The sequence below is a fragment of the Pseudonaja textilis genome, chromosome Z, assembly GCF_049901715.1.
Source record: "Pseudonaja textilis isolate UNSWEBS1 chromosome Z, rPseTex1.2, whole genome shotgun sequence".
Taxonomy (NCBI): Eukaryota; Metazoa; Chordata; class Lepidosauria; order Squamata; family Elapidae; genus Pseudonaja; species Pseudonaja textilis.
The window spans coordinates 2,748,366-2,774,938 of NC_142008.1; the positions used below are offsets into that span (position 1 = coordinate 2,748,366).

Sequence of the window (26,573 nt, forward strand, 5' to 3'; positions counted from 1 at the left end):
AAACTTTTTCTTTTTTTTTTTTTGGCTTCCCTGGTTCTGCTAACAATGATTGGCTTAACCCTAACTTTGTCGGCTTTAAGCTGTGTGGACTTCAACTCCCAGAATTCCTCAGGCAGCAGCCTTGCTGGATCTATAGTTGATTGACATGAGGTAGTCAGCTATGGATGGAATTTGTGAACCACAGTTGCTTCCTTTGCTCGTGACACACCGCATAAAACCACAGCATAAGAGGATGTGTCATCCAGGGTGAAATATTTATTAGATATTTAGCCCTCCTTTATTAATTTGTAAATAACTCAAGGCAGCAAGAACATACAGTATCTACTATCCCTTCCTTCTTCTACTTTTCCCACAACAAAAAAACCAACCCTGTGGGGTGGACAGAGTTGAGAGAGAGGGAAGGTCACTCAGTGGCTTTCATGCCTAAGGCAGGGCTAGAACTCATAATCTCCTGGTGATTGGCTCAAAGTCATCCAGCTGACTTTCATGTCTGAGGCGGGACTAGAACTCATCATCTCCTGGTGATTGGCCCAAAGTCACCCAGCTGGCTTTCATGCCTAAGGTGGGACTAGAACTCACCATTTCCCAATGATTGGCTGGAAGGAATTTTTCAAACTATATTAACTAGGATTGATGGATATCCCAATGCAGGTTCCTCTATCTTTTAATCTCCTCCTACTTTAAAAAAGAATTTGTACCCTATAAATCAATTTTAGGCCTTCTCTATCCCGCCCATGTAGGTACGGGACTTAGAAACCCAATTGAATTGTCGCAAAAGCAAATTTTCCGAGAACGATGCCAGTGAAGATCCGTTAAGCTTTACCGACCCCAGGAAATCCTCAGCCCAAGCCAAGAACCAGCTGCGTATTCGAACCTTGGAAAGGGAAAAGAAAGAAGCTTTGGAGGTAAGGAATTCTTTCTGTGTGAATCTAGCAAAGTTAATAATTCTGAAATATCTAACAAATTTCCTGAGCTGTTGATAGGTGCTCGTCTATCCATAGAGTCAGTGGGCAGAGAAGGTAGGTTCAAGTTTCCAAACCTTTAACCCTAGCCCTAAACTTAGCCATAACTTTAACCCTAGCCATAACCCTAACTTTATACGTTAACCTTTAACACTAACACTAATCATAATTCTAACCTAACCCTAATCCCAACCCTAACCCTTCACCCTAAACTTTTAATGCCTCTCCTAACTCTAAACCTGTACAATCAGCACAGGGCCCTCCCAAAACTGTGTGCTTTCTCCCCTTCTCTTCTCCCTCTATACCAATGACTGCATCTCAAACGATCCATCTGTTAAAGTACTGAAGTTTGCTGATGACACAACAGGGATTGGTCTCATTTGAGACAACGATGAATCTGCATACAGACAGGAGGTTATGCAATTTGCCTCGTGGTGTAACCGGAACAATCTAGAACTGAACACAGTCAAAACCGTAGAAATGGTGGTAGACTTTAGAAGAACCCCTCCCATACTACCACCTCTTACAATACTGGACAACACAGCATCAACAGTAAAGACCTTCAAATTTCTAGGTTCTACTATATCGCATGACCTAAAATGGACACCTAACATCAAAAACATCATCAAAAAAGCACAACAAAGAATGTTCTTTCTGTGCCAACTCAGGAAGCTCAAAGTGCCCAAAGAGCTGCTGATCCAGTTCTACAGAGGAATGATTGAGTCTGTCCTCTGGACCTCTATAACTGTCTGGTTTGGTTCTGCAACCCAACAGGACAGACACAGACTCCAGAGGGTAATTAGGACTGCAGAACTTTATGAATTACTACCAACCTGCCTTCCATCAAGGACCTGTATACGGCACGAGTCAAAAAGAGGGCTGTGAATATATTTACAGACCCCTCACATCCTGGACATAAACTGTTTCAACTCCTTCCCTCAAAACAACGCTATAGAGCCCTGCACACCAGAAGAACTAGACACAAGGAGAGTTTTTTCTCGAATGCCATCACTCTGCTAAACAAATAATTCCCTCAACACTGTCCAACTATTTACAAAGTCTGCACTACTATTACTGCTAATCTTCTCATCACTCCTTATCACTCATCCCCTCCCACTTGCATGACTGTAACTTTGTTGCTTGTATCCTTATGATTTATATTGACTGTTACTTAGTATGATTTGATTGCTTATTATACCCTATGACTATCATTAAGTGTCGTACCTGATGATTCTCGACTCTTGATGAATGTGTCTTTTATTTTATGTATACTGAGAGTATTTACAGCAACACAAGTTCCTTGTGTGTCCAATCACACTTGGGCAATAAAGTATTCTATTCTAAACTGTAGCCTTAATCTTTAACGTGAACTTTAACTTTAACCCTAACTTCAACCTAGCTTAATCTTAACTCTAACACATCCTTAACCTTTTATCTCTAATTTATAGAATAGAACAGAAAATAGAATAGAATAGAACAGAATTCTTTATTGGCCAAGTGTGATAGATCACACAAGGATTTTGTCTTTGGTGCATATGCTCTCAGTGTACATAAAGAAAGAATAAAAATACATTCATCAAGAATCATAAGGTTCAACACTTAGTAACAGTCATAGGTTACTAATAAGCAATCAAATCATACTAGGAAACAAATAAAACAATATAAATTGTAAATATACAAGCAACACCATTATAGTCATAAGTGAGAAGAGGGAGGTACTAGGAAGGATAAGAAGAATAACAGTAATACACTTAATAAATAATTTGACAGTGTTGTGGGAATTAAGTTGTTTGGCAGAGCGATGGCATCCAGGAAAAACTGTCCTTGTGTCTAGTTGTTCTGGTGTGCAGTGCTCTAAAGCGTCGTTTTTGAAGATAGAAGTTGAAACAATTTATGTCCAGAATGTGAGGGGTCTGTAGATATTTTCACAGCCCTCTTTGACCTGTGCAGTATACAGGTCCTCAATGGAAGACAGGTTGGTAGCAATTGCTTTTTCTGGAGTCCTAATTATCCTCTGGAGTCTGTGTCTGTTGGGTTGCAGAACCAAACCAGACAGTTACAGAGGTGCAGATGACAGACTCAATAATTCCTCTGTAGAACTGGATCAGCAATTCCTTGGGCACTTTGAGCTTCCTGAGTTGGCACAGAAAGAACATTCTTTGTTGTGCTTTTATGATGATATTTTTGATGTTAGGTGTCCATTTTAGGTCTTGTGATACGACAGAACCTAGAAGCTTGAAGGTCTCTACTATTGATACTGTGTTGTCCAGTATTGTAAGAGCTGGTAGCATGGGAAGGTTTCTCCTAAAATCTATCACAATTTCTATGGTTTTAAATGTATTTAGTTCAAGATTGTTCTGGTTCCACCATAAGGCTAGTTGTTCAACCTCCCGTCTGTATGAAGATTCATCGTTGTCTCAAATGAGACCAATCACTGTTACATCATCTGCAAACTTCAGTACTTTAACAGAGGGATCTTTTGAGAGGCAGTCATTGGGATATCGAGATTAGTGGAGAAAGCACATAGCCTGGGGAGGCGGGGCAGTACTTATTGTACAGGTATCTGGTATGATTTTGCCTAGTTTCACCTGCTGCTTCATGTCTGTCAGGAAGCTTATGATCCACTTATAAGTGTGGTCAGGTACAGCTAGCTGATTTAGTTGAGTTAGAAGAGTATCTGGCATGATGGTATTAAATACTGAGCTGAAGTCTACAAAGATTCAAGGTGTTGTAGGATGTAGTGCGGAGTCGTATTAACAGCATCATCTGTCGATCTATTTGCTCAGTATGCAAACTGCATGGGAGCTAACAGCGGATCGTGGTTTTCAGGTGGGACACCTGAAAAGGTCTTCATAACTACAGATGTTAGAGCAACCGGTCTGAAATCTTTCAGTTCCTTGATGGAAGGTTTCTTCGGCACTGAGATGATAGTGGAGCATTTGAAGCAAGAAGGAACATAGCACATCTCTAGTGATTTATTAAGGATGGGGGCACAAGATTTTAAGCAAGAAGGAGCTATCGTGTCTGAGCCTGGTGCTTTTCCTGGCTTTTTTCCTGTGAAATAGACCTTAAATCTCATTCTCTGTAATCACCAGAGATGGAGGGGCCCAATGGGACAGGGTGGGTTGTAGGAGGCTTGGCTGTTGTTGGTGTGTCTGAGAGGGGGGTTGTGGAGATGGGTGACAGTAGTTTTCTCTCAAACCTGCAGTAAAACACATTCAGGTCATCTGCCAGTTGTGGATTTCCTTCTGCCTGGGAAGGAGCTTTGCTGTAACCAGTGATATTTTTAAGAGTTTCCCACATGTTTGCTGGTTCATTTGTTGGGAACTAATTCCTTAGCTTTTCAGAGTAGCTTCTCTTCGCTGCTCTGATCTCCTTTGTCAGGACTGGGGTTAGCCCTAGCGCTCACCTCTAATCCTAACCATAATTCAAACCGAACCCTAATCCTAGCCCTAATCTTTAATGCTAATCCTAACCCTAATTTTAACCCTAACCTTGTTCTAACCGTAACCACAACACTAACCCTAATGTTTATCCCTAATCTCTAACGTAACGCTAACCTATATGAAGGGGATTACTTTCTGGGATTTACATTCCCGTGATGCAACCTTGAGGCTCCTGTCTTCAACCATCCTTTTCAATCAAAAGCTGTTTGCAACTGACGGGGACCAGACAGGCAAAGGCCTTGTGAGGCTAAACTCCTTGGAATCTCTTCCTCCGAGGTGAATTCTTCCCCCGCCACCCCACTGGGCAGGATGGACATCTTACCAAGGCTAGTTTGGCGCAAAGAGAAGGGCAGAGTTGAAAGTCAGAGAGTGGAGTCAATCCTTCATCTAAGTTTGGAAGACTCTGCTGGCCACCCCAAAAATAATTTCAGGGTCCTTCAATCCTCAGTTTTAGCCAGGGGGTGTGATTCAACCGGTGTAACAACTGGTTCGGTGAGTGTGCGCTTGCCGGCGGGTGGGCCCAGCAGCTGATCATCAGAGCGAACTAGTTCACTCTCACGGGTGATCCTTGGAGCTACCGAGCTACCTTGGAGTTCGGCCATACCACCACTGGTCTTAGCGTCCCCTTCTTCTCTTTCTGGATGACAGAAGCTCATGAGCCAGTACCAAGTCCTTCAGAAGGACCACGAGGACGTGAAGAAGAAGCTGGAGGGGTCTAAAGCCAGGAACAAGGTCCTGTCCAATGAGGTGAAGACCCTGAAGGAGCAGATTTCCACCCTGATGGAGAAGGGGAAGCACGACAACGAACTCGTGGATGCTCTCGTGGTACGATCTGGCGGACGGTGGTATTCCACGCTCGAGAGACTTGGGCCTGGCTGGTGCAGGTAGTCCTCGACTTACGACCGCAAATTGACACACATGCACACCCGAATTGACGTTGCTAAATGAGAAATACATTAAGTGAACTTTCCCCCCGTCTTACGACTTTTCTTGCCACAGTTTTAAGTGAATCGGTGCAGTCGTTAAGTTAGGAAGCACGGTTGCTAAGCGAATCTGGCTTCCCCGTTGATTTCGTTAGTTGGAAGGTCACGAAAGGGGATCACGTGACCTCGGGAGACTGAAACAGTCATAATTATGAGTCGGTTACCAAGCATCTAAATGTTGATCATGTGACCACCAGGGGTGCTGCAGTGGTCCTAACTGTGAAAAACAGCCTTAAGTTGATTTTTTCAGGGCTGTTGTAACTTTGTATGGTCATTAAACGAACTGTTGTAAGTCGAGGGCTACCTGTTTTCACGCCGATATCAGCGTGAACTTGCAGGGCCTGGTCTTCTGCAAAGTCTTGGTCAAGTGGTTCCCAACCCATAATTTCTCTGAATTTCCAATCGGTTGTGGGAGATTAGACCATGTTTAGATTTTTAGTTAAAAATTGTGGGGAATAGGGGTGGTTTCCTCTAGGCAGCTGTTTCTCAACCTTAATGACTTGGGATGTGTGGACTAATCAGTGGTGGGATTCAAAAATTTTTTACTACCAGTTCTGTGGGCGTGGCTTGGTGGGCGTGGCTTGGCGGACGTGGCAGGGGAAGGATACTGCAAAATCCCCATTCCTTCTCCAGCCCACTAACCTGCTTTCCAGCTCTGTTCTCCTATGCAGGGCAACCAAAGAAGACCCAGCCGATCAGCTGGGACTCAATGGGAGGCAGAGAATAAATGAGGTTGGTGGGGGTGCTCAGAGGTGGGATTGTGCTGGTTCTCCAAACTATTCAAAATTTCCGCTACCGGTTCTCCAGAACTGGTCAGAGCCTGCTGAATACCCACCTCTGATGGACTTCCAATTCCCAGAATTCCCCAGCCAGCATGCATGGATTTCAACTTTCAGAATCCCTCAGCTGGCAACCATGGACTTCAACTCCCAGAATTCCTCAGCTGGCCTTTAGAATTGTGGGAGCTTCATCCCTAAAGACTTTCAAGAAGAGACTGGACTGCCATCTGTCAGAAATGATGTAGAGTCCCCTGCTTGGGCAGGAGGGGGTTGGACTAGATGACCTACAAGGTCCCTTCCAATCCTGTTATTCTTTCTGTCTGACTTCCACTCCGAGAGTTCCCTAGCCAGCATACATGGACTTCGCTTTCCAGAATTCCCCAGCCAGTATGTGTGAACTTCAACTCCCAGAATTCCCCAGCCGGTATGTGTGAACTTCAACTCCCAGAATTCCTCAGCCGGCATGCATGGATTTCAAATCGCAGAGTCCTTGAATAAATCAATAAAATGAATAAATAAAATTCCTTAGCTCGCAGCTATGAATCTCAACTCCCGGAATGCCCCAGCCAGCATACTGGCCATGCAATTCTGGGACTTAAAAAGCCCATGCAAGCTGGATGGGGGTCTCTGGGAGTTGGAGTCCATTCATGTGGGTTGAGGAATTCTGGGAGTTGTAGTCCACAGATCTTCAAGTTGTTGACCCAGAGTAGAGTTCCCCAAACTTGGCAACTTTAAGACTTGTGGACTTCAACTCCCAGAATTCCTCAGCCACATGAACTCACATGTCAGGCGCTCGGGTGCTGCCTCATATTTACGACTTTTTGGAGCTTCAAGACATTTCTGTCATCCCTCAGCAAATAACGGGCTTGTTTTTGTGACTGTAGCATTCACTTAATGACTGCTACAACCAAAAAAATAAAAAAGGGTTGTAAAAACAGTTCCAGTCAGTATTGTCACCAGCTTTACTACCTTCACAATTTATGACCGTAATGGGGAGGCTCCGTTGCAGTCGTAAATCAAGGACCACCTGCAATCCCTATCTAAGAGATACTCTTATTTTTTATTATACTTTTACTTTTATTGCATTTCTCCAACGGTCCTAAAGTGAGTCTCATAAAACGTAGATTCCTAGAGGGATCTTGGAGATTGTCTAGTCCAACCCCATGTTTAAGGCAGAAGACTTTCTACCATCCTGGTCAAATGGTTCTCCAGTCTTTTTTGATAAGCTCCAGTGATGGAGGATCCAAAATTGTGGGAGGCTATTCCATTGATTACAGGGTAGTCCTTAACCTACAACAGTTCATTTAGTGACCGTTCAAAGTTACAACAACAGCATTGAAAAAAAGGGACTTATGGCCATTTTTCACACTTATAACCATTACAGCATCCCTATAGTCACGTGATCAAAATTCAGACGCTTGGCAGCCGACTCATATTTATGACGGTTGCAGTATCCCAGGGTTGCGTGAACCGCTTTTGCGACCATATGACAAGAATCCGAGGAAGCCTGATTCACTCAACAACCATATTATTAACTTTAAAAGCTGCAGTGATTCATTTAACTGTGGCATGAAAGGTTGCAAAATGGGGCAAAACTCACTTACGTCTCACTTAGCAACAGAAATGTGGAGCTTGGTTGTGGTCATAAATTAAGGATTATTTGTCATTGGAATTGCGGTTAATTGTAGCAACCCTAATTTTTAAATAGTTAAAAGTTAAAAAACAGTTAAATAGTTTTAAGTCCATTTAAAACATAAAATATAGAAAATTTAGGGTTGGAAGGGACCTCGGAGATCTTCTAGTCCAACCCTCTGTTCTACCATTCCGGTTAAATGTTGTCCAACCATGTTCATAAGATGCAGAGAGAAAAACAACCTCTCTCCCGTCACTTCCTTTCTCACCAGAGCCAACAGAAAGAAATGCAAGGCATCTTAAAAAGTCTGAGCCACCAAGAAGAGAAGAATGTGGAAAGCGAGAAGGCCCTGGGGAAGAAGCTCAATGATGAGATACAGAAGCAAAACTGCCTCATTGAGCAACTCAAGCAGATGGTGGCCGAGCGAGAAGCTCAGGTGAAGGAGCTGGAAGAGGTGGTCAGGCAGCTGAGGTTGCAGGTGAGGCGTCTCAGAGGGGAGAAGCGAGGACAGAGGCCTGGGGAATGGCTGGAAGGACAACCGTCAGATAAGAGGGGTTTGAGCCCTGTGCAGGAAAACAGCTTGAGAAAAAGGCTCTCTAAATTCACCAAACATTGAACTCAGTACCAGGGGAAGACTCACTTTGAGAACCAGTCTGATGTAGCGATTAAGAGGCTGATCTAGAAACCAGGAGACCGGGAGTTCTAGTCCCGCCTTAGCCATGAAAGATGGCTGGGTGACTTGGGACCGATCACCAGGAGACAATGAGTTCTAGTCCTGCCTTAGGAATGAAAGACAGCTGGGTGGCTCAGGGCCAAGTACCAGGAGATGGTGAGTTCTAGTCCTGCCTTAGGCATGAAAGCTACCAGGATAACTTTGGGCCAATCAACGGGAGACCGGAGTTCTAGTCCTGCCTCAGGCATGAAAGATGGCTGGGTGACTTGGGACCAATCACCAGGAGACAAAGAGTTCTAGTCCTGCCTTAGGAATGAAAGACAGCTGGGTGGCTCAGGGCCAAGTACCAGGAGATGGTGAGTTCTAGTCCTGCCTTAGGCATGAAAGCTACCAGGATAACTTTGGGCCAATCAACAGGAGACCAGGAGTTCTAGTCCTGCCTCAGGCATGAAAGATGGCTGGGTGACTTGGGACCAATCACCAGGAGACGATGAGTTCTAGTCCTGCCTTAGGCATGAAAGACAGCTGGGTGGCTCAGGGCCAAGTACCAGGAGATGGTGAGTTCTAGTCCCACCTTAGGCATAAAAGCCAGCTGGGTGACTTTGGGCCAATCACTCTCTCTCGGCCAAGCCCACCTCACAGGATTGTTGTTGTTGAGGAGAAAATAGGAGGAAGGAGTATTATGTATAGTTGACTTACGAGAAAATAGGAGGAAGGAGTATTATGTATAGTTGAGTTACTTGTTAAATAATAAATTCGGGATAATTGTCTAATTAGTCAATAAATAAATGGAAGCCTGGGCATTCAGGAACGGCTGACTGATTTTTCGTAGCAGCGGCATATACCCCTCCAAGAGGAGAGTGGAATGGATTCGGGTTCCACACTATCTACAGAGTCTTTAGAAGAGGAAAATGAGAATTCAGCACCTCAGAAGGAAGACTATAGCAGAAATGACAGCTCCGTACGGTAGGGAAGCGACGTTCTAAACCCCCAATTAACTTTTTTTTAATGAGTCTCTCTCAGCTCTGATCATAAATCATTGACTTGAGGTAGAAACCTTTGGCCAGAGAAAAAATTCTCAGCTGGATTCCTAAGAAAGATGGTTGTTAAGTGAGCTTTGCTCCATTTTACGACCTTTCTTGCCACAGTTGTTAAGTTAGCAACGCGGTTCTTAAGCAAGTCTGGCTTCCCCATTGACTTTGCTTGTCAGAAGGTCGTAAAAGGGGATCACATGAGCCCAGGGCTGTCATAAATATGAGTCATTCGTCAAGCATCTGAATTTTGGTCACGTGACCATGGGGATGCAGCAATGGTCGTAAGTGTGGAAAATGGTCATAAGTCACTTTTTTTCAGTGACATTGTAATGTCAGACGGTCACTAGATGAACTGCAGTAAGTCAAGGACTTTCTGTGTCTATAATCGTCTCAAAGTGAATGGTGGGCTTGCTTAACGACTACAGCATTCACTTATCAACTGCCGTGTTCGCTTTGTGACCCTGTGTTCGCTTAAACAACCGCAGCCCAAAAGGTTGTAAAATAGGACGCGGTCACATAATACAACCTCCACTTAGAGGCTCTCTTCACATGGATTGAAAGCCAAGACAGGGAGGCCATTTTGCCAATGTTTCCACTGCAGGAACAGACAAAATGGCGAAGTTGAAGAGCTGATCGATGGCCTTCCATGACTCAGGCAAAGTTGGTTTGGTTTGACAGCAGCCAAGAAAATGGTGGCCCTTTTCCCCCACCAGGTTCCTTAGCCCCTTTATTTTTCCTCAGCGAAAAGAAAAATTAATGAAACTGAAGTCAACCCTCTAATAAAAGAAGATTATTTCCCAGGCTGACAAAACAAGATGGCGGACGTAAAGACAAGTCCAGGCCCTTTTGGGGAGATAAAGGCAAACCATTACCCAAAATGGAAATATGAAATATGGAAAGGATGAATCTTCATGGCATTCAAAATATTTCTTCATTTTTAACACCAATTTTGCTCTGAAATGGAAATCAATGCTTCATGCTACACTGCCTCAAGTTCCTTGAGCGAAAAGCAGGAGATTAAAGTTAATCAAGAGGAAAGAAATCATTCAAAATAAAGATATTTACTTAATCTTTTTAATAAAGGGCAGAGAGCAACTAGAGCAGATCATAAAGTGTCAAAAACCTAGTTAGGGCTTGGATGGAAGACCACCATGAGATCTCAGAATGGAGAAATTAAAAAAATATTCCCAAAGAAAGCAATGCCATATTCTTTCCATATCATTAGCAAGACAAAGAAATTAATTGCTTTTATCTGTTCCTCGAGGAAAAAGAGAGGTGAAATGCAGAAAATATAAATACAACTAGGAATTCTTCGTTTATCATATTGGGAACAACTATAAAAAAGCAGAGCTGCAAAGCTCTAAAAGCACGAACTTTTCAGGACATTAATAAAAAAATCTGCACTTTTGTGGCCCATGGAAAAATCATCTTTTTGCAATTCTTTTGAGGATCATAGTAAAATTGCAATGAGGTAAATCTGTCAGAATTTCAAAGGACTGCTAAGTAACTTGAGGTGAGGACTACCTGCAATTTTCAAAAAACAAAGAATAAAAATACCACCCTGGAGATGAACCAAGAATTGTAGTGCTTTTTGCAAGTACACTTCACAGGTGTTGCCAGTTGATACTGCAACTTCCAACTTTGCAATAAAACAGTCAGCAGGCTGAAATTCTTCTGTTGCAAGAGATTTGGACTGAGGAAAATTGCAAGAGATTTGATCTGCGCAGATAAAAAATGAGAGTGGTAGAACCAGCTTTGCAACTTCTCTAAACTCACTGATATCCCTGGGCTCCTGGCACAAACTGCTATCTCCTGTCAGCTGAGAAAAGCCACACCTTGAGGTCACCTCCATGTCTTCAGATATTTTCTTCTTCTTTTCTTTCTTTCTCTCTCTCTCCCTGCTTCCTTCCCTTCATCCCCCCCTTTTCCCCTCTTTTTCTTTCCTCCCCCCTTCCTCTCTCTCTCTGCTTCCTTCCTTCCTCTTTCCCCCCCTCCTCTTTCTTTCTTTCACCTCCCTCCCTCCATCCCTCCTTTCCTTCCTTCCTTCCTTAAGTTCCACGTGGCATTGCCACTCAAGTTCAATTGAGCAGCCCTCTGAAAACAGGGGCCACCTTGTCCAGGCATTTACTTAAAAATTTATCCACCTGGTTTTCTGAAGATTTCTCCCTCCTGGCACCACCCATGATTACCTTTATACTACAGGTGTAGTCCTTGACTTACAACAGTTCATTTAGTGACTGTTTAAAGTTTCAATGGCCTGAAACATTACAATCATTGCAGCATGGTCACCTGATCAAAATTCAGGCGCGCAACTGACTCATACTTATGGACGGTTGCACTATCCTGAGGTCATGTGATTCCCCTTTGGCGACTATCTCATAGGCAAAGTTAAGGGGGGGAAGCCCGATTCATTTAAGAACCCGTCTTAGTAACTTACTGCACTGATTCGCTTAGCGACTGCACCAAAAATCTGATAAAACGGGGCAAAATTCACTTAACAACTAGCTCACTCAGCAACAGAAAATTTCAGTGGTAGTCGTAAGTAGAGGACCACCTATATTGGAAGCGTTGCCAAGACTCCACCATTCCATTCAGTGTCAGGTAACTGCAAGGTAGAAAGGTTTGCCCTACCTTAACCCTAGGACATTGACCTACCACGACTGCTGTTGCAGCAGCTTGCACGGAGAAACCACAAGCCACGCCAAACGGAAAGTCTTTTGTTCTTGGAAATTGGCGTGGGGTTGTGATTTCACACACTAGCTTTGAAGTGGAACTTTAGCACCTAGAATCAGGGCTGGAAGGGACTCCAGAGGTCTTCTAGTCCAGCCCTCTGCTCAGGCAGGAGAGGCTATACCATTTCAAGCAGTCTTTTCTTAAAAGCCTTCAGTCATGGAACACCCACGACTTCTAAAGAGAAGCCATTCCACTGGTTAGTTGTTCTCACTCTCAGGAAATGTCTCCTTAGTTCTGAGTTGCTTCTCTCCCTGATTAGTTTCCAGGTGTTGACTCTTGTCCTGCCTTCAGGTGCTTTGGAGAATAGGTGAGGCCCTCCTCTTTGGGGCAGCCCCTCCAATACCGGAAGACTGCTGTCATGTCACCCCTAATCCTACTCTTCGTTAGACTTCCCACACCTAACCCCTGCAATCGTTCTTCACAGGCTTTATCCTCTAGCCCTCTAATCATCTTTGTGCTCTCCTCGGCACACTTTCTAGAGTCTCAAGCCCACTTTTTAAATCGTGGTAAGCAGAACTGGATGCAGCATCCCAAGTGTGCACACACTAGTGACAGAAGACATTGTTGAGAAAGCACTACGCAATCTAAAACCATCCCTATCTATTGGACCAGACGGAATATGTGCCTACTTCTTAAAAAAGCTATCCACTGCCATAGCCGAACCTCTAAGCATAATCTTTGAAAAATCCTTCGGGACCAGCTCCTTGCCAAAACTATGGTCACAAGCCACGGTCATCCCCATCTTCAAAAAGGGAGACCCCAGCCTAGTTGAAAATTACAGACCAATCTCCTTATGCTGCGTCACCTGTAAAGTCATGGAATCAATCATTAACCAATCCATTATCCTCCACTTAGAGACAAACAACCTACTCTCTAATAAACAATTTGGTTTCAGGAAAAAACTATTCTGTAATCTGCAACTCTTACACTGCAAAAACATACGGACTACACAACTCGATCAAGGCAAAGCAATAGGTGCAATCTACGTAGACTTCTGTAAAGCATTTGATTCAGTGGTACACGACAAACTACTCCTAAAACTAAAATCTTATGGTATCTCTGGACACCTGCATAACTGGATAGTAGAATTCCTGTCAAACAGACAACAAATGGTCAAAATTGGGAGCGTCCTATCAAATTCTGTACCTGTCAACAGTGGTGTATCCCAAGGCAGTGTTTTAGGACCAACTCTCTTCATATTCTACATAAATGACCTCTGTGATCATATTAAGAGCAACTATGTTCTTTTTGCTGATGATGTAAAGTTGTTCAATACCACAGACAATACTGCTACCCTTCAAAAAGACCTTGACTGGTCAATCAATCAAATGGCAACTTCAAATCTCAACAAATAAATGCTCTGTCTTACATATTGGCAAAAAAAATCAGAAAATAAAATATAAGCTGAATAGTCAAGACCTTGTTGATGATCCAAACTTTGCCAAGGACCTTGGAGTACTCATCTCTAATGATCTAAGTGCTAGAGCCCACTGTAACTACATAGCCAAAAAGGCATTAAGAGTTGTTAACCTAATCCTATGTAGTTTTTTCTCTGGTAATATCACACTACTAACTAGAGCATACAAAACATTTGCTAACCAATACTTGAATACAGCTCATCAGTCTGGAACCCACATTACGTATCTGATATTAGCACAGTTGAGAAAGTCCAGAAATATTTCACAAGAAGAGTTCTCCACTCCTCTACTCGTTGCAGAAGACCTTATGCCACCAGACTTGAAATTCTAGACCTAGAAAACCTAGAACTACACCGCCTCCAGTCCGATCTAAATATAGTATATAAAATCATACATTGCAATGTCCTACCTGCAAATGAATACTTCAGCTTCAATCATAACAACACAAGAGCACACAATAGATACAAACTCAAGGTTAACCGCACCAAACTTGACTGCAGAAAATACAACTTCAGCCACAGAGTGGTCAATGTCTGGAATACTCTACCTGACTCTGTGGTTTCTTCCCCAAAGCCCAAAAACTTTAACCTTAGACTGTCTACTATTGACCTCACCCTTTCCTAAGAGGTCTGTAGGGGGCGTGCATAAGCGCACCAACGTGCCTACCGTCCCTGTCCTATTGTTTCTTTTATTTTTCTTATATGCATCCATTTCATGTATTCATAACTGTATATATACTTATACCTATTATCTTGTAAGCAATTGACAAATCAAATCAAATAAATAAATAAACAAACCCTTTTAACTAGGGGTGGGATTCAAAAATCCCAGCAACCCGTTCACTGCCCGGTTGCTGGGTGGGTGTGGCTTACTGGAACTTCCTATTTCTAGGTTCTGGTGGGTCTCCAGGGCAAAAACAGCCTCCCCCAGGCTCTGGAGGCACACCGAAGCCGGAAACAAGCCCATTTCGGGACTTCCAGAAGGCCCATTCCCCCCAGAGCCTCCATGCGGACCCTGCACTTAACCTGCATCAAAAATGAGCCACCTGGAGATTCCTGGGAGGGGCGGGGTGGGGTGGACGGGACCAGCCGGTCGGTTGAAATAACAGTTTGGCGAACCAGACGTAACTTTAACATCCGGTTCTCGTGAACTGGTCCGAACCGTTAGATTCCCACCTCTGCTTTTAACGGCTGCCATGTCTTACAACCGTAAATTGCAGGCTCAGTTATGGCCATAAGTCATGGAGAATCTGTTACTACGGTGTTTCTCACTCGTAGCAGCTTTAAGTTGGGTGGACTTCAACTCCCAGATTTCCTCAGACAGGAAGGCTGGGAAAGAGAAGGCAAGGGCTGACTGAGAATTCTGGGAGTTGAAGTCCACACATCTTAAGGTTGTAAAGTTGGAGAAACAGTGGTTTATTGTGTCGGTTACAATCACCCCAGGTGTGCAAATAAGCTGGGGTGATAATTTACAAACCGCTATAGCTGGGCCCACCAAGCCAAGTCATCCTACATCTGGGTCCATTACAGCAACCTGGCCTTCATCTGGATTGCATTCACCCTGACTCTCATGGAGAGCCATCAAATTCAGGTGACCCCTGGCACGAAAGTTTGGAATTTTTACCTCCAGAAATATGGAATGGAAGGGTGGAGGGGAACTTAAAGGTCATCTAGTCCAGGAGGTGGTGGCCTCCGCTTTCCCGGAGGTGTTTAAACAAACATTGAAGTGACGGGTTCCTCTGCTGAATAACACAGTGAAAAGGACCTCGGAGGTCTTCTAGTCCAACCTCCTGCCCTAGCAAGAGGCCCCATATCATATCAGTCAAATGTCTGTCCAATCTCTTCTTAAAAACCTCCAGTGATGGAGCACCCAAAACTTCCAGAGACAAGTCGTTCCGCTGGCTAATTATTTCTCACTATCAACAAACTTCTCCTTTGTTGGAAGTTGGATCTCCCCTTGATTAGTTTCCACCCGCTGCCAGCTCGGGGTTAGACTAGATGATCTCTTAAGACCGCCCCTTTCACCCTGTTCATTCTAGGATGCTCCGAAAGGCTGCATCTTTTGCAAGCTAGAATTCCCCCAGGCATGCTTCTGGTCCCACCCTAGTTCGCAGGACCTGGCCAGAGATTGTAGGATGAGCTGTTTAGATGCAGAAGTGAAAAATGTGACAGATGTTTTGTGTGTTCCAGGACAGTGTCGAAGATGGGACACACCCTTGTGGACTCTGCAGCGACGTCATTTCCAGCATCCCCTGGCAGGTTAGTGCAAAATGTACTTTTCCCTTCCTCCCAGAGAGGCAATAGCGAGGTTTAACACCGGATCAACAGCTTCCCATCGGCAAAGTCAATGGGGGAAGCAAGATTTACCTATAACGACCATTAGGTTTTTGTCATAAGTCAAGGACTGCTTCTACGGATAAAACACTGATTTGGCTTTTGATCTTCCTCAGGCTTCTTGAAAAGCTAAGCAGGGTCAGACCTGGTTCATTCTTGGAGGGGGGGGAAGATCTGGAAAGTCCAATTCTGGAACCCATTAAAAGTGCATGTTATTTTCATGCATAAAAATATGTGTGTGTGTATATGTGTTGTTGGGCTCAATGGTAGTTGTAAGTTGAGGACTACACACCACACACACACACACACACACACAACTTTTCTCTAGCCAAAGGTTTCTAATCTTGTGTGCCTGTATCTGTGTAGTTCTGGACTTATGACGACAGCTGAGCCCAACATTGTTGTTGCTAAGCGAGACAGTTAAGTGAGCTTAGTCCCGTTTTGTGACTTTTCTTGCCAAATCTGGTAAGTGAATCCCTGCAGTTGTTAAATTGGTCACATGGTCGTTAAGTGAATTCGGCTTCCCCGTTGACTTTGCTTGTCAGAAGGTCGCCAAAAGGGATCCCAGGACTTTATGACCGTCATAAATATGAGTCAGTTGCCATGCCTCTGAACTTTGATCACGTGAGCCTTGGCATACCTTAAATTTGAGGATCCTTTTTTTCAGTACCATAACATCAAACGGCCACTAAACAAATGGTTGCAAGTTGAATACCTGTATCCTCTTAATACAGGTACTCTTCAATTTACACAGTTCATTTAATCAGCGTTCGAAGTTACAACGGCCCTGAAAAAAAATGGCTTAATGACTATTTTTCACATTTACGATCATTGCAGCATCCCAGGGTCATGTGATTTAGATTAGGATTAGATTAGATTCAACTTTATTGTCATTGCCATGGATACAGGCAATGAAATGCAGTTAGCATTCAACCAGAAGTGCAAAACAACAGTAAAATATAAATATATGTATGCAAATATGCAAGGCATCTATGAATATGTCAATGGAAGACACAGCAAAATGTATGTACACGAGCACACAAGGATAAGTGTGACTGCACATATATGAGCACATATACAACTGTACAATATGTTTATGGACACGTTGAATATATAAGTACAAATGCACAGAGAATTATACAAAATACATCATATGTTATCAAGGGAAGCATCAGCATATGTGTGGAATAGAATAAAATTCTTTATTGGCCAAGTGTGATAAGACACACAAGGAATTTGTTTCCTGTGCATAAGCTCTCAATGTACATACAACAACAGTGATAGATCATAATTGTAGTCATTGTAGAATACATTCATCATGAAACATTCGGTACAACACTTAGTGATAGTCGTGGATACTAAATAAGCAATCAACATAAATCATAATAGAAGCTTCTAGTGGACTATAGAAGGAACAGATCAGACATCCAGCCCTGGCTTATCAAGGGAGACCGAGTGGAGCAAGTGGCCAGTTTTAAGTTTCTGGGTGTTACCCTAAAAGAGGACCTGACCTGGGGGGGGCTCACATTGCAGCCCTGGTCAAAAGGGCCCAGCAGAGATTATACCACCTGAGGCTTCTCAGGAAACAACCACTGAATGGAAAACTGCTGGTGACCTTCTACCGCTGCACCAGAGAGAGCATTTTAACTTACTGCACCTGTGTCTGGTTTGCCAATTGCACAGAGGCAGATAGGACGGCACTCCAGGGGAGTTAACGTCATTGCCCAGAAGATCATTGGTTGCCATCTCCCCTCTTTGGAAGAGTTTTATAGCTCCTGCTGCCTTAAGAAAGTTCAAAACATTCTCAAAGATCCATCTCATCCTGGGAACCCCTTTTTTTGAACTATTACCATCTGGCAGACAGTACAGAACAATAAAAACAAGGACAAACAGGCTGAAAAACAGCTCCTATCCCAGGGCAGTAGCTCTGTTGAATTCTGCTGTATAGCGCAACATTAATGCAATGTCAGGAGTTTTCAATTCAGCTGTACAGAATGTGAAGGATGTGTGTTTATGTTTATTTTCATAGTCATAATATACACTAAAGATGGTATTTAATTTCGTTGTACCAGGTGCAATGACAATAAACTAAACTAAAACTATTAAATAAACAATATAAATTGTAAGATACAAGCAACAAAGTTATAGCACTAGCGCTGAGACTTATTTACCGCTTCCCAGTGCTTTCCAGCCCTCTCTAAGCGGTTTACAGAATCAGCCTCTTGTCCCCAACAATCTGGGTCCTCGTTTTACTGACCTCGGAAGGACGGAAGGCTGAGAATGTTGAGCCGGTCAGGATCGGACTCCTGGCAGTGGGCAGTGTGTTCAGCGTCCAATACTGCATTCTAACCGCTGTGCCACCGTGGCTCTTATTATAGTCATATTTGGATTCTTTGGCTCACATTTATGACGGTCGCAGTGTCCCGGGGTCACGTGATCCCCCTTTTGCAACCTTCTGACCAGCAAAGTCAACGGGGAAAGCCAGGTTCACTTCACAGCCGTGTGACTAACTTCACAACCGCAGTGATTCACTTAACAAATGTGGCAAGAAAAAAATCCGAAAACGGGGGCAAAACTAAACTTAACAAATTTCTCACTTAGCCACCTAAATTTTGGGCTCAGTGGTGGTCGTAAGTCGAGGACTGTCTGTATCAACTGGGAAGCCGACATGGGAAGGTGGCCCATGACGTCCCATATAAGTACTTTGCATCCTGGATCTGCCATACATTGAGCTTTCGGCCTTGATTACATTGCCAAAATCCGTTTTATTTTCGGGCCGTCAAACCAAACCAAACCAAACCTCTCTCTTTCAGGGCGTCAGAGCAGAACGAGGCCGGTCTCAAGACGCTGCAGGCACAGATCATCGAATACAAGACTCTGTCTCAAGCAGCAGAAGTGGAACGCGACCATCTGATAGAGCTAGTCAGCATCCTACAGAAAAGGTACCCCGGGCACGAAATTCCCTGGATTGTTTTGAAACTCAAGGGTCCTTTGTCCCAAATCGCTCAGGTTGTTGAGACCCTGGAAAAAGTGCAGAGAAGAGCAACAAAGAGGATTAGGGGACCGGAGGCTAAAACATAGGAAGAACGGTTGCAGGAATTGGGGGTGTCTAGTTTGATGAAAAGAAGGACCAGGGGAGACAGGATAGCAGTGTTCCAATATCTCAGGGGCTGCCCCAAAGAAGTGGGAGTCAAGCTCTTCTCCAAAGCACCTGGAAGGCAGGATAGGAAGCAATGGATGAAAACTAATCAAGGAGCGAAGCAACTTAGAACTAAGGAGAAATTTTCTGACAGTTAGTGCAATTGATCAGTGGAGCGGCTTGCCTTCAGAAATTGTGAATGCTCCAACACTGGAAATTTTTAAAAAGATGTTGGATAACCATTTGTCTGAAGTGGTGTTGGGTTTCCTGCCTAGGCAGGGGGTTGGACTAGAAGACCTCCAAGGTCCCTTCCAACTCTGTTATTCTACTCTAAGTGTTCATATCACTTTATAATGCTTTGGTAAGACTACATTTGAAATACTGCATCCAGTTTTGATTGCCATGATGTAAAAAAAATGCCTCAGTCAATCCAGCCCTATTTCTTGGTGGTCTCCCATCCATTTAACGCCCAAAGCCAGATTCTGCATCTCCAGGGAAACACTGACAATTCTCTTTTGGCTGTTGAGTTGTCATCGTTCATGAGGTTACAGGGGTGTTCGCCTTCCTGATGGTGCATGCGTGCGACGTTTGTGTCTCCAGGGTGGACGAGAGCATCGCGAAAGTTTGGGAAGCAGAGAAGAAATTTCAGGAACAACAGCACAAGTATGTCGTTCTTGAGCAGCAGTTTGCGAAGCTGAAGATGGAATCTGGGAAGACAGTCGTGGCCTCCAAGGCTCACCCAAAAACCAAAGCAGGTAAAGTTGTTGAAAGCATCTAGAACAGTGAAACTTCATAGCAGCCCTGCACAAAACTTGACCGGTGAAATTTCCACGCAGCCAAGGAGAATTTCTTCCCCTAGTGGCCGACAAGGGGAGTCAGTGGAAGAGAGTCACAAAATAAAGCAAGATGGTAGTCGCAACTGCACAAAAACCCACCCTTTTGAATGAAAACATGGCGCTCGAATCACCACCAGTCACTTAGTAACTGTTCAAAGTTACGACGAGCTTCCCCAGAAGAAGTTACGACTCAGTTTCAAAGTTCCAATGGCCCCGCCCTTTTCCCTTGTGGTCATGTGACCGATTTGGGTGCTTGGCCGCCATCTTTCACTGACGGCCATTTGCAATGTCCCGTGACTGCGATTTTGGGCCATTTACCCCTGCAAAAAGCCGACCTATACTTTTGGTTTCCAGGAAGAAAAACCCTTTGGGTGTAATGGGTTCGCTTAATGGCAACTGCAAAAAAGGTCACAAAATCAGACGCTGTTTGGTCATAATGAACATGATTACAGGGTCAGCTATGGTCATAATTTGAGGATTAACGCATATGTGCATTTTCCTCCAGATTACCCCATAATAATAATGAAAAAGGATTTGCATAACATTTAGGACTGCAATGTTTACTTAACAACAGCAGTGTTCGCTTAACAACCCCTGCAAAAAATCTAATAAAATCAAGTCCACACAATGAATGACCTTCTGAACAGCAATCATGTCTTATGACTGCAATAGCCAACCTCAATTACACTCATACATGAAGGATTATTTGTAGGCGGGTGTTTTTCAATCTTGGTGACTTTAGGATGTGTGGACTTCAATTCCCAGAATTCCCCAGCCAGCCAGGGAATTCTGGGAGTTGAAATCCACATGTCTTTGCTTCTCGGCTGAACATATGAATTTTGATATTTTTCATAAAAGTTTAGGATTCAGTGGGTTTGTGGGCAGCCTTCAGGATGACTATCCCTGTTTAACGACACGTCTTGTCTCAACAGCTCCGTCACTCAGCAGCACCAAAATGAGCTGGAACGCCGGGGATAAAAAGGATTTGCCATCTGCCCAACTTTCTGAAGTGCCTCTGGAATCTCAGTTAGAGGAACTGTCCACACAGTGAGACGTTTAATAATTTTTCCCCATTTTTTTTTTTAAGTCAAAGCTCTAAATTAGATTTAAGCCGGAATTACAAGAAAGGGAAGGAATGATTTCTGCTAATACAGGTAGTCCTCATCTTACGACCACAATTGAGCCCAAAATTTCTGTTGCTATGCAAGACAATTATTAAGTGAGTTTTGTCCCATTTTACAACCTTTCTTGCCACGGTTGTTAAGTGAATCAGTGCAGTTGTTAAGTTAGTGGCACAGATGTTGAGTGAATCTGGCTTCTCCGTTGACTTTGCTTGTCCGATGACCCATCATAAGTATGAGTCAGTTTCCAAGCATCCAAATTTTGATCACATGACCAAAAAGATGCTGCACTGGTCGTAAGTGTGAAAATTTGCCATGTCACTTTTTCAGTGCCGTTGTAATTCTGAATGGTCACTAAACGAATGGTTGTAACTCAAGGACTGCCTGCACAAGTGATCCTCAACTTATTACTGTAATTATACTGTAATCATAATTAATTGTAAGCCCAGAATTATAATCACTTGTCCTAACGGTCATTAAGCAAGTTAAGACGTGACTGCTTATGATTTTTTTTTTGAATAAATTTTATTAATTTTTTAAAAACAATACACAAACAAACAAAACGTAGGATGTAGTAACATAAAATATCTTTTCTAAAAAACAAATAAAACATCTTATTTAAAAAAGATAATTCCAAATTATCATATTTCTATACAAGCACAATTTAATATGTATATTTATCTTATCTGTTCAACTTCATATCTTTTCCCAACTTCTCTTTATTGGTCCCTTTCCTTCTATTTAATTGTATTTCTTTTGCCTTGAATTATATATATTCATTATATATAGTTCCATTAGTTCTCTTCCACATCCTTTCAAACATAGACAAACATTACACAAAACATAAATACATAAAACTTCTTTTTGGAAAGCGGCTTACCCCAGGTTAGATCTTTTTGTACAGACATAAATCAAATTCGTGCTCACTTAATATACTATTTCATATCTTATTTAACATTCTATATTTTCTATATATTTTCTCTCTCCTATTCACTCTTTTAATTCTATTTTATTTATTTCATCTCAATTTAAATCATTATACTTGCATCTTTTGTCCGTTCTCTTTCAATCATCTATTTATCCTTTCTTTCTAATACAATATTTCTCCTGTAAACACTGGTTGAAGTATGACAACTTTTTATCTTTCCCCTAAATTTAACACTTAAAATAATACATACTTTCCATACTGATTCTGCTTCATACATTCTAAGTACTACATTTCAAAATAATAAAACAAGCAAATAATATTAAATTTAATAAGTAGTAATAAAACCAAAAAAAGGAATATTGAGTTTATAATATAATAAGAACAATGTTTCATAGGAAATTAAACTCTAGTATTAAATCTTAAACATTTTCATAGCTTCCCTTTAATGCATTATTAACTCATGTAATATTTTAATTTTCTAACTCAGTTTCAAATACTAAGATCTACAATACAATCTTATGTACTTTTGCAGAATCATTTTTATAAAATTATATCTTACCCCTTATCTCTAAAAAAAACCCTGTTTTTTAACATCTTGTTTAAAACCTTTATGACTTCTCTTTCCTTTTTCCCTTCCTTTCTTATCAATTCTAGCTTTTTGACCCCCCCATCTCTCACATTTCACTCTCTTAATCTTCCCTCTCTGTTGTATTTTTCTTTTCTGTTGCTTTCTGACATCATATCGATTTTTCCTCTTATTTTTCTTTTTTTTGGTTGCTTTTTTAAGTCCTGAGTTCACCATTTCCTTGCCCCCCTTTCGCTTTTCTTCCTCCGCTAAGAGTATTTGTCCATTAAAGATGGCTTCTTCTTCTTCATCCCAGCCTTCCTGTCGTTGTTGTATTTCTTGATAGGTAGAAATTGCCATTTCTAAAAAGTGGAAAATAGATGCAGAAGAGCCCTTGCCTTCTTGTTCCTCTTCTTTCAATTTTTGAAATTCCATTTGTAATTCTTCAAAAGATAATGCCATTTTTTAAAACAACCCAAATGTCTTTAATCTTTCAAGAAATAGTTCACAAAAATCCCGAAGTCACAAAGCAAACCAAATCAGAGCAAACAGTTTCATTTAGCACTTTCTTCTTTCTATATTTTCTCTTCCTAGGGTAGAATTCAAATACACAGTTCCAAAGTAGTCTTCTAGAAGTCGTAATATCTTTCATTTCTGATCTTATAAACTGAAAGCGGTCTCCTTCAGTACAATCTTAAAATAAGTCTTTACCTCTTCCCTTCCACTTATAGCAAATAAAAAGAATTTTAGGTTTTTAATTCCAATGTCCAGAAATCCTTTATCCCCTTGGCTTTAAATTTCAAGTTAGATTACCTTCTATGCCCAAGCAGGTTTTCCAGATTTCCATCTGCTGTTTCTGTGGGAAGGGAGAGTGAAAGAAAATAACTTTCCCTTTCCAGTTTTCTTCCGCCGCTTTTACAATCTTCTCTGGGAGACAATGTATCCTTCAAATGATTTAGTTTCCAGGGTGTTTAGAAGTTTCTTGTTGTCCCGGTTCAGCCAAAACTTTCGCTTTCTCCTACTTCCTCCTGCACGCATCTTACCCAGCTGCAGGCTTCTTTGTGGCGGCCATTGCTGACCGCCGCTCCACCGCCTTGGGAAAAAGGGGGTTTGCCGGCTGAGGAGGGGGTTTGTGATACCCCCAAACCCCAATCCGGATCCCCTCTCTCTTCGGTTGCCTCTACGGGGCAACCATATCCTCCAGATCCATCTGGATCGGAGGCACCTCGGCAGCGAGCGCTGCAGGAATCACAGAGAGTCGCGAATTCCTGCTGCCGCCAAAGCCTTGCAAAACCAGAAGCGGTGACTGCTTATGATTTTATAACCTTCTTTGCGGCAGACATTAACCGAACACTGCAGTCGTTAAGCAGAACCATGTTACCCAATGGCTGGTTTTTGCCAGAATGCAGAATTAAACATTTATTTCCATTTTTTAAAAATGTCATAAATTGTGATCACACAAAACTACAAATGTCTCTAAATCCAGTCCAGTTGCCCAGCACCCAGAATATGACCGCAAGGTGAGGGCAGATGTCAGAATTTTCAATCCAAGTTGTAAGTAGCCCTCATGAGGCTTGTCATAATGTCAGGGAATTGTGCAATCTGTGACCAATGGAATCAGAGACCCTGACATAAACTTGTAGTTTTATATAAATAAATGTAATTTATAACTATATACACATCAAACTAGATTGTGAGGCAAACAGGAGCCTCATCAGATAAATCAGCACAGCAGGAACATTCTGAGGTAAATTACAGTATGCACACGGCACACAGAGGAAAAAAGGCAGGAAACAAGGACACTCCCCCTTTTCCCTCACAGCAACCAATCACAGCTCAGGTTGCCTCACGCCATGACCAGCTCTCTTCAACTAATCAACCACAATTCTTTGTTCTGCCTTCACTGCTCCAGCTATTAAATTTAATATCTTTAACCCATAACTTTGAACAGTCTCTCGGTGACTGGTTATAAGTCGAGGACCACCTATATTTTCCGTCAGGTATCAAAGTCCATTTATTTCTTCTAGTTATTTATTTATAAAATTTATTGGCTGCCCATCTTAACCTTGAGGTAACTCTTGGCGACGTAAAATCGTAAAAATCTGTCGACCATTTCTTTCCCCACAGGCTGGCGATTCAGATGGACGAGATTGAAGGCCTGAAGAACGCTTTGCAAGAATCCATCCGGACCAAAGAGGAGGACTTCCAGGTGTACCAGGACACCGTGGGACAGGTGAAGGAGATCTTCCTGCACGCTCTGAAGCAGCACACGCAGGAGAAGAACTGAGCCGGTCGCGGTGGTGGGAGGGGGTTAGTCCCGCTGTCCAGATGTGGTCCTTCCAAGGTGACTCTCATTTAAATACTTGCAGGAGGGCGCAGCAGATACACCAGACGTTGGTCCTGTAGAAGATGTGGGTGGTCCCCAGCTAGAGGGACCCAGGGGCCAGCTACTCTCGTCCATAATGATGTACTCGTAGCCATATTCGCCGGATCGATAGTCCGGCACTTGTTCCGAACGAGTCTAGAATCCATACGCGGGAAGGATTTGCTTGGGTAGAAACCAACTTTGCATCAACTTTTGATATCCCTTGCCAAACAAAACCTGTTTAAAAACTTTTCCAGTGTAAATACAGACCCCGTTGTTGTCACTCGGCAAGACCCGGACAAAGTGTAACGTCTCATTTATTTTCTCGAAAGACGTGATATGCCGCTGCTTTGCTCGCGCACTTGTGAATTGCAGGGAAGGCGGCGGGTGAGCTGTTTTTCCTGGATTGTGCATTTACAACCGCGTCTGTACACTTCCTGTGCCTTCTTTCCTCTCTGCCCAAACTAGCTTCGCCGTCAGTTAATCTCCTTATGGTCTTCAACTTTGGCTTCGGATGTTTTCTCCTAGTGGAGTTGCTCAGGGGTGGCTCAGATTAAATTAGATAAAATATTGATCCAACAGGAATTCAGCTTGAGTCGAAGATGATTCAGCATCCTGTAGCCATGAAAAGAAAAGTAGGCAAAAAAGATAGATAGATAGATGAGAGATACAGAGGCAGAGAGTCAAGATGGATGGATAAAGACAGAAAGATACTGGTAGAGACAGATAGAAATTGATGATAGATAAATGATAGACGTAGGTAGGTAGGGAGGTAGGGAGGTAGATCCTGAGGGGTTCAAGGTTGACTCATCCTTCCAAGGTCAGTAAAACAAGGACCCAGATTGTTGGGGGCAATATGCTGACTCTGTAAATCCCTTAGAGAGGGATGTAAAGCACTATAAAATGGTATAAAGCGGCATATAAGTCTAAGTGCTATTGCTGTGAGCCAGCAGTGCGGTGCAGCCACCAAAAAAGCCAACACAGTCTTAGATTGGATTGATAAAGGGACAGAATCAAGATCACCAGAAGTGTTAGTGCCATTTTAATAATGTCTCGGTAAGAGCACTCTTGGAATATTGCTCCCAGTTTTGGTCACTATGATATAAAAAAGACGTTGAGGCTCTGGAAAGAGTGCAGAGAAGAAGAACAATGTCATCCCTGCTGAGAGGGATGCTTCATTGGCAGAGGAACCGAATCATTTCTTTGCTCGCTTTGAAGTAGAGGCATCAGGGGCAGATAAAACACAACCACCAGCCAATTGTAACCCCCATCTCGTGGGGAAACAGGAGGTGAGGAGCATTCTGAGGGCTGTGGACCCTAGAAAGGCTGCCGGTCCTGACGGTATCTCTGGCCGAGCGCTCAGAGACTGTGCTGACCAGTTGGCTGGAGTCTTTACCAGGATCTTCAATCGGTCTCTATCGCAGTCCACTATTCCATCTTGTTTGAAGGCTTCCACCATTGTTCCGCTGCCAAAGAAGTTCCCTATCAATAACCTCAACGATTACAGACCAGGGGCGCTCACCCCTATCACTGAGAAATTGGTCTGCCGGCACATCATTTCTGGTCTTCCTCATACGTTTGACAAACACCAGAGGACACTATAGCCATCACTCTTCACACTGCTC

General features: G+C 42.9%; 1 protein-coding gene across 3 annotated transcripts in view; it reads left to right on the plus strand.

Annotated features, from left to right (window-relative positions):
- The window catches only part of CCDC13 (coiled-coil domain containing 13), a 68,634-nt gene extending 43,383 nt beyond the window's left edge, over window positions 1-25,251 (plus strand). For 2 of the 3 annotated variants that reach the window (XM_087917739.1, XM_087917738.1), the window contains exons 9-18: window positions 741-905; window positions 5,057-5,233; window positions 8,075-8,281; window positions 9,309-9,442; window positions 15,851-15,919; window positions 18,808-18,936; window positions 19,734-19,888; window positions 20,902-21,016; window positions 24,711-24,816; window positions 24,953-25,251. In XM_087917739.1, coding sequence (XP_087773865.1) covers window positions 741-905; window positions 5,057-5,233; window positions 8,075-8,281; window positions 9,309-9,442; window positions 15,851-15,919; window positions 18,808-18,936; window positions 19,734-19,888; window positions 20,902-21,016; window positions 24,711-24,816; window positions 24,953-25,060 — 1,365 coding nt within the window. In that variant the 3' untranslated portion in view covers window positions 25,061-25,251. Of the gene's footprint in view, window positions 1-740; window positions 906-5,056; window positions 5,234-8,074; window positions 8,282-9,308; window positions 9,443-15,850; window positions 15,920-18,807; window positions 18,937-19,733; window positions 19,889-20,901; window positions 21,017-24,710 lie in introns of all 3 variants that reach the window. The other variant, XM_026720317.2, reaches the window with a different exon arrangement.
- Window positions 25,252-26,573: the final 1,322 nt, after the last annotated feature.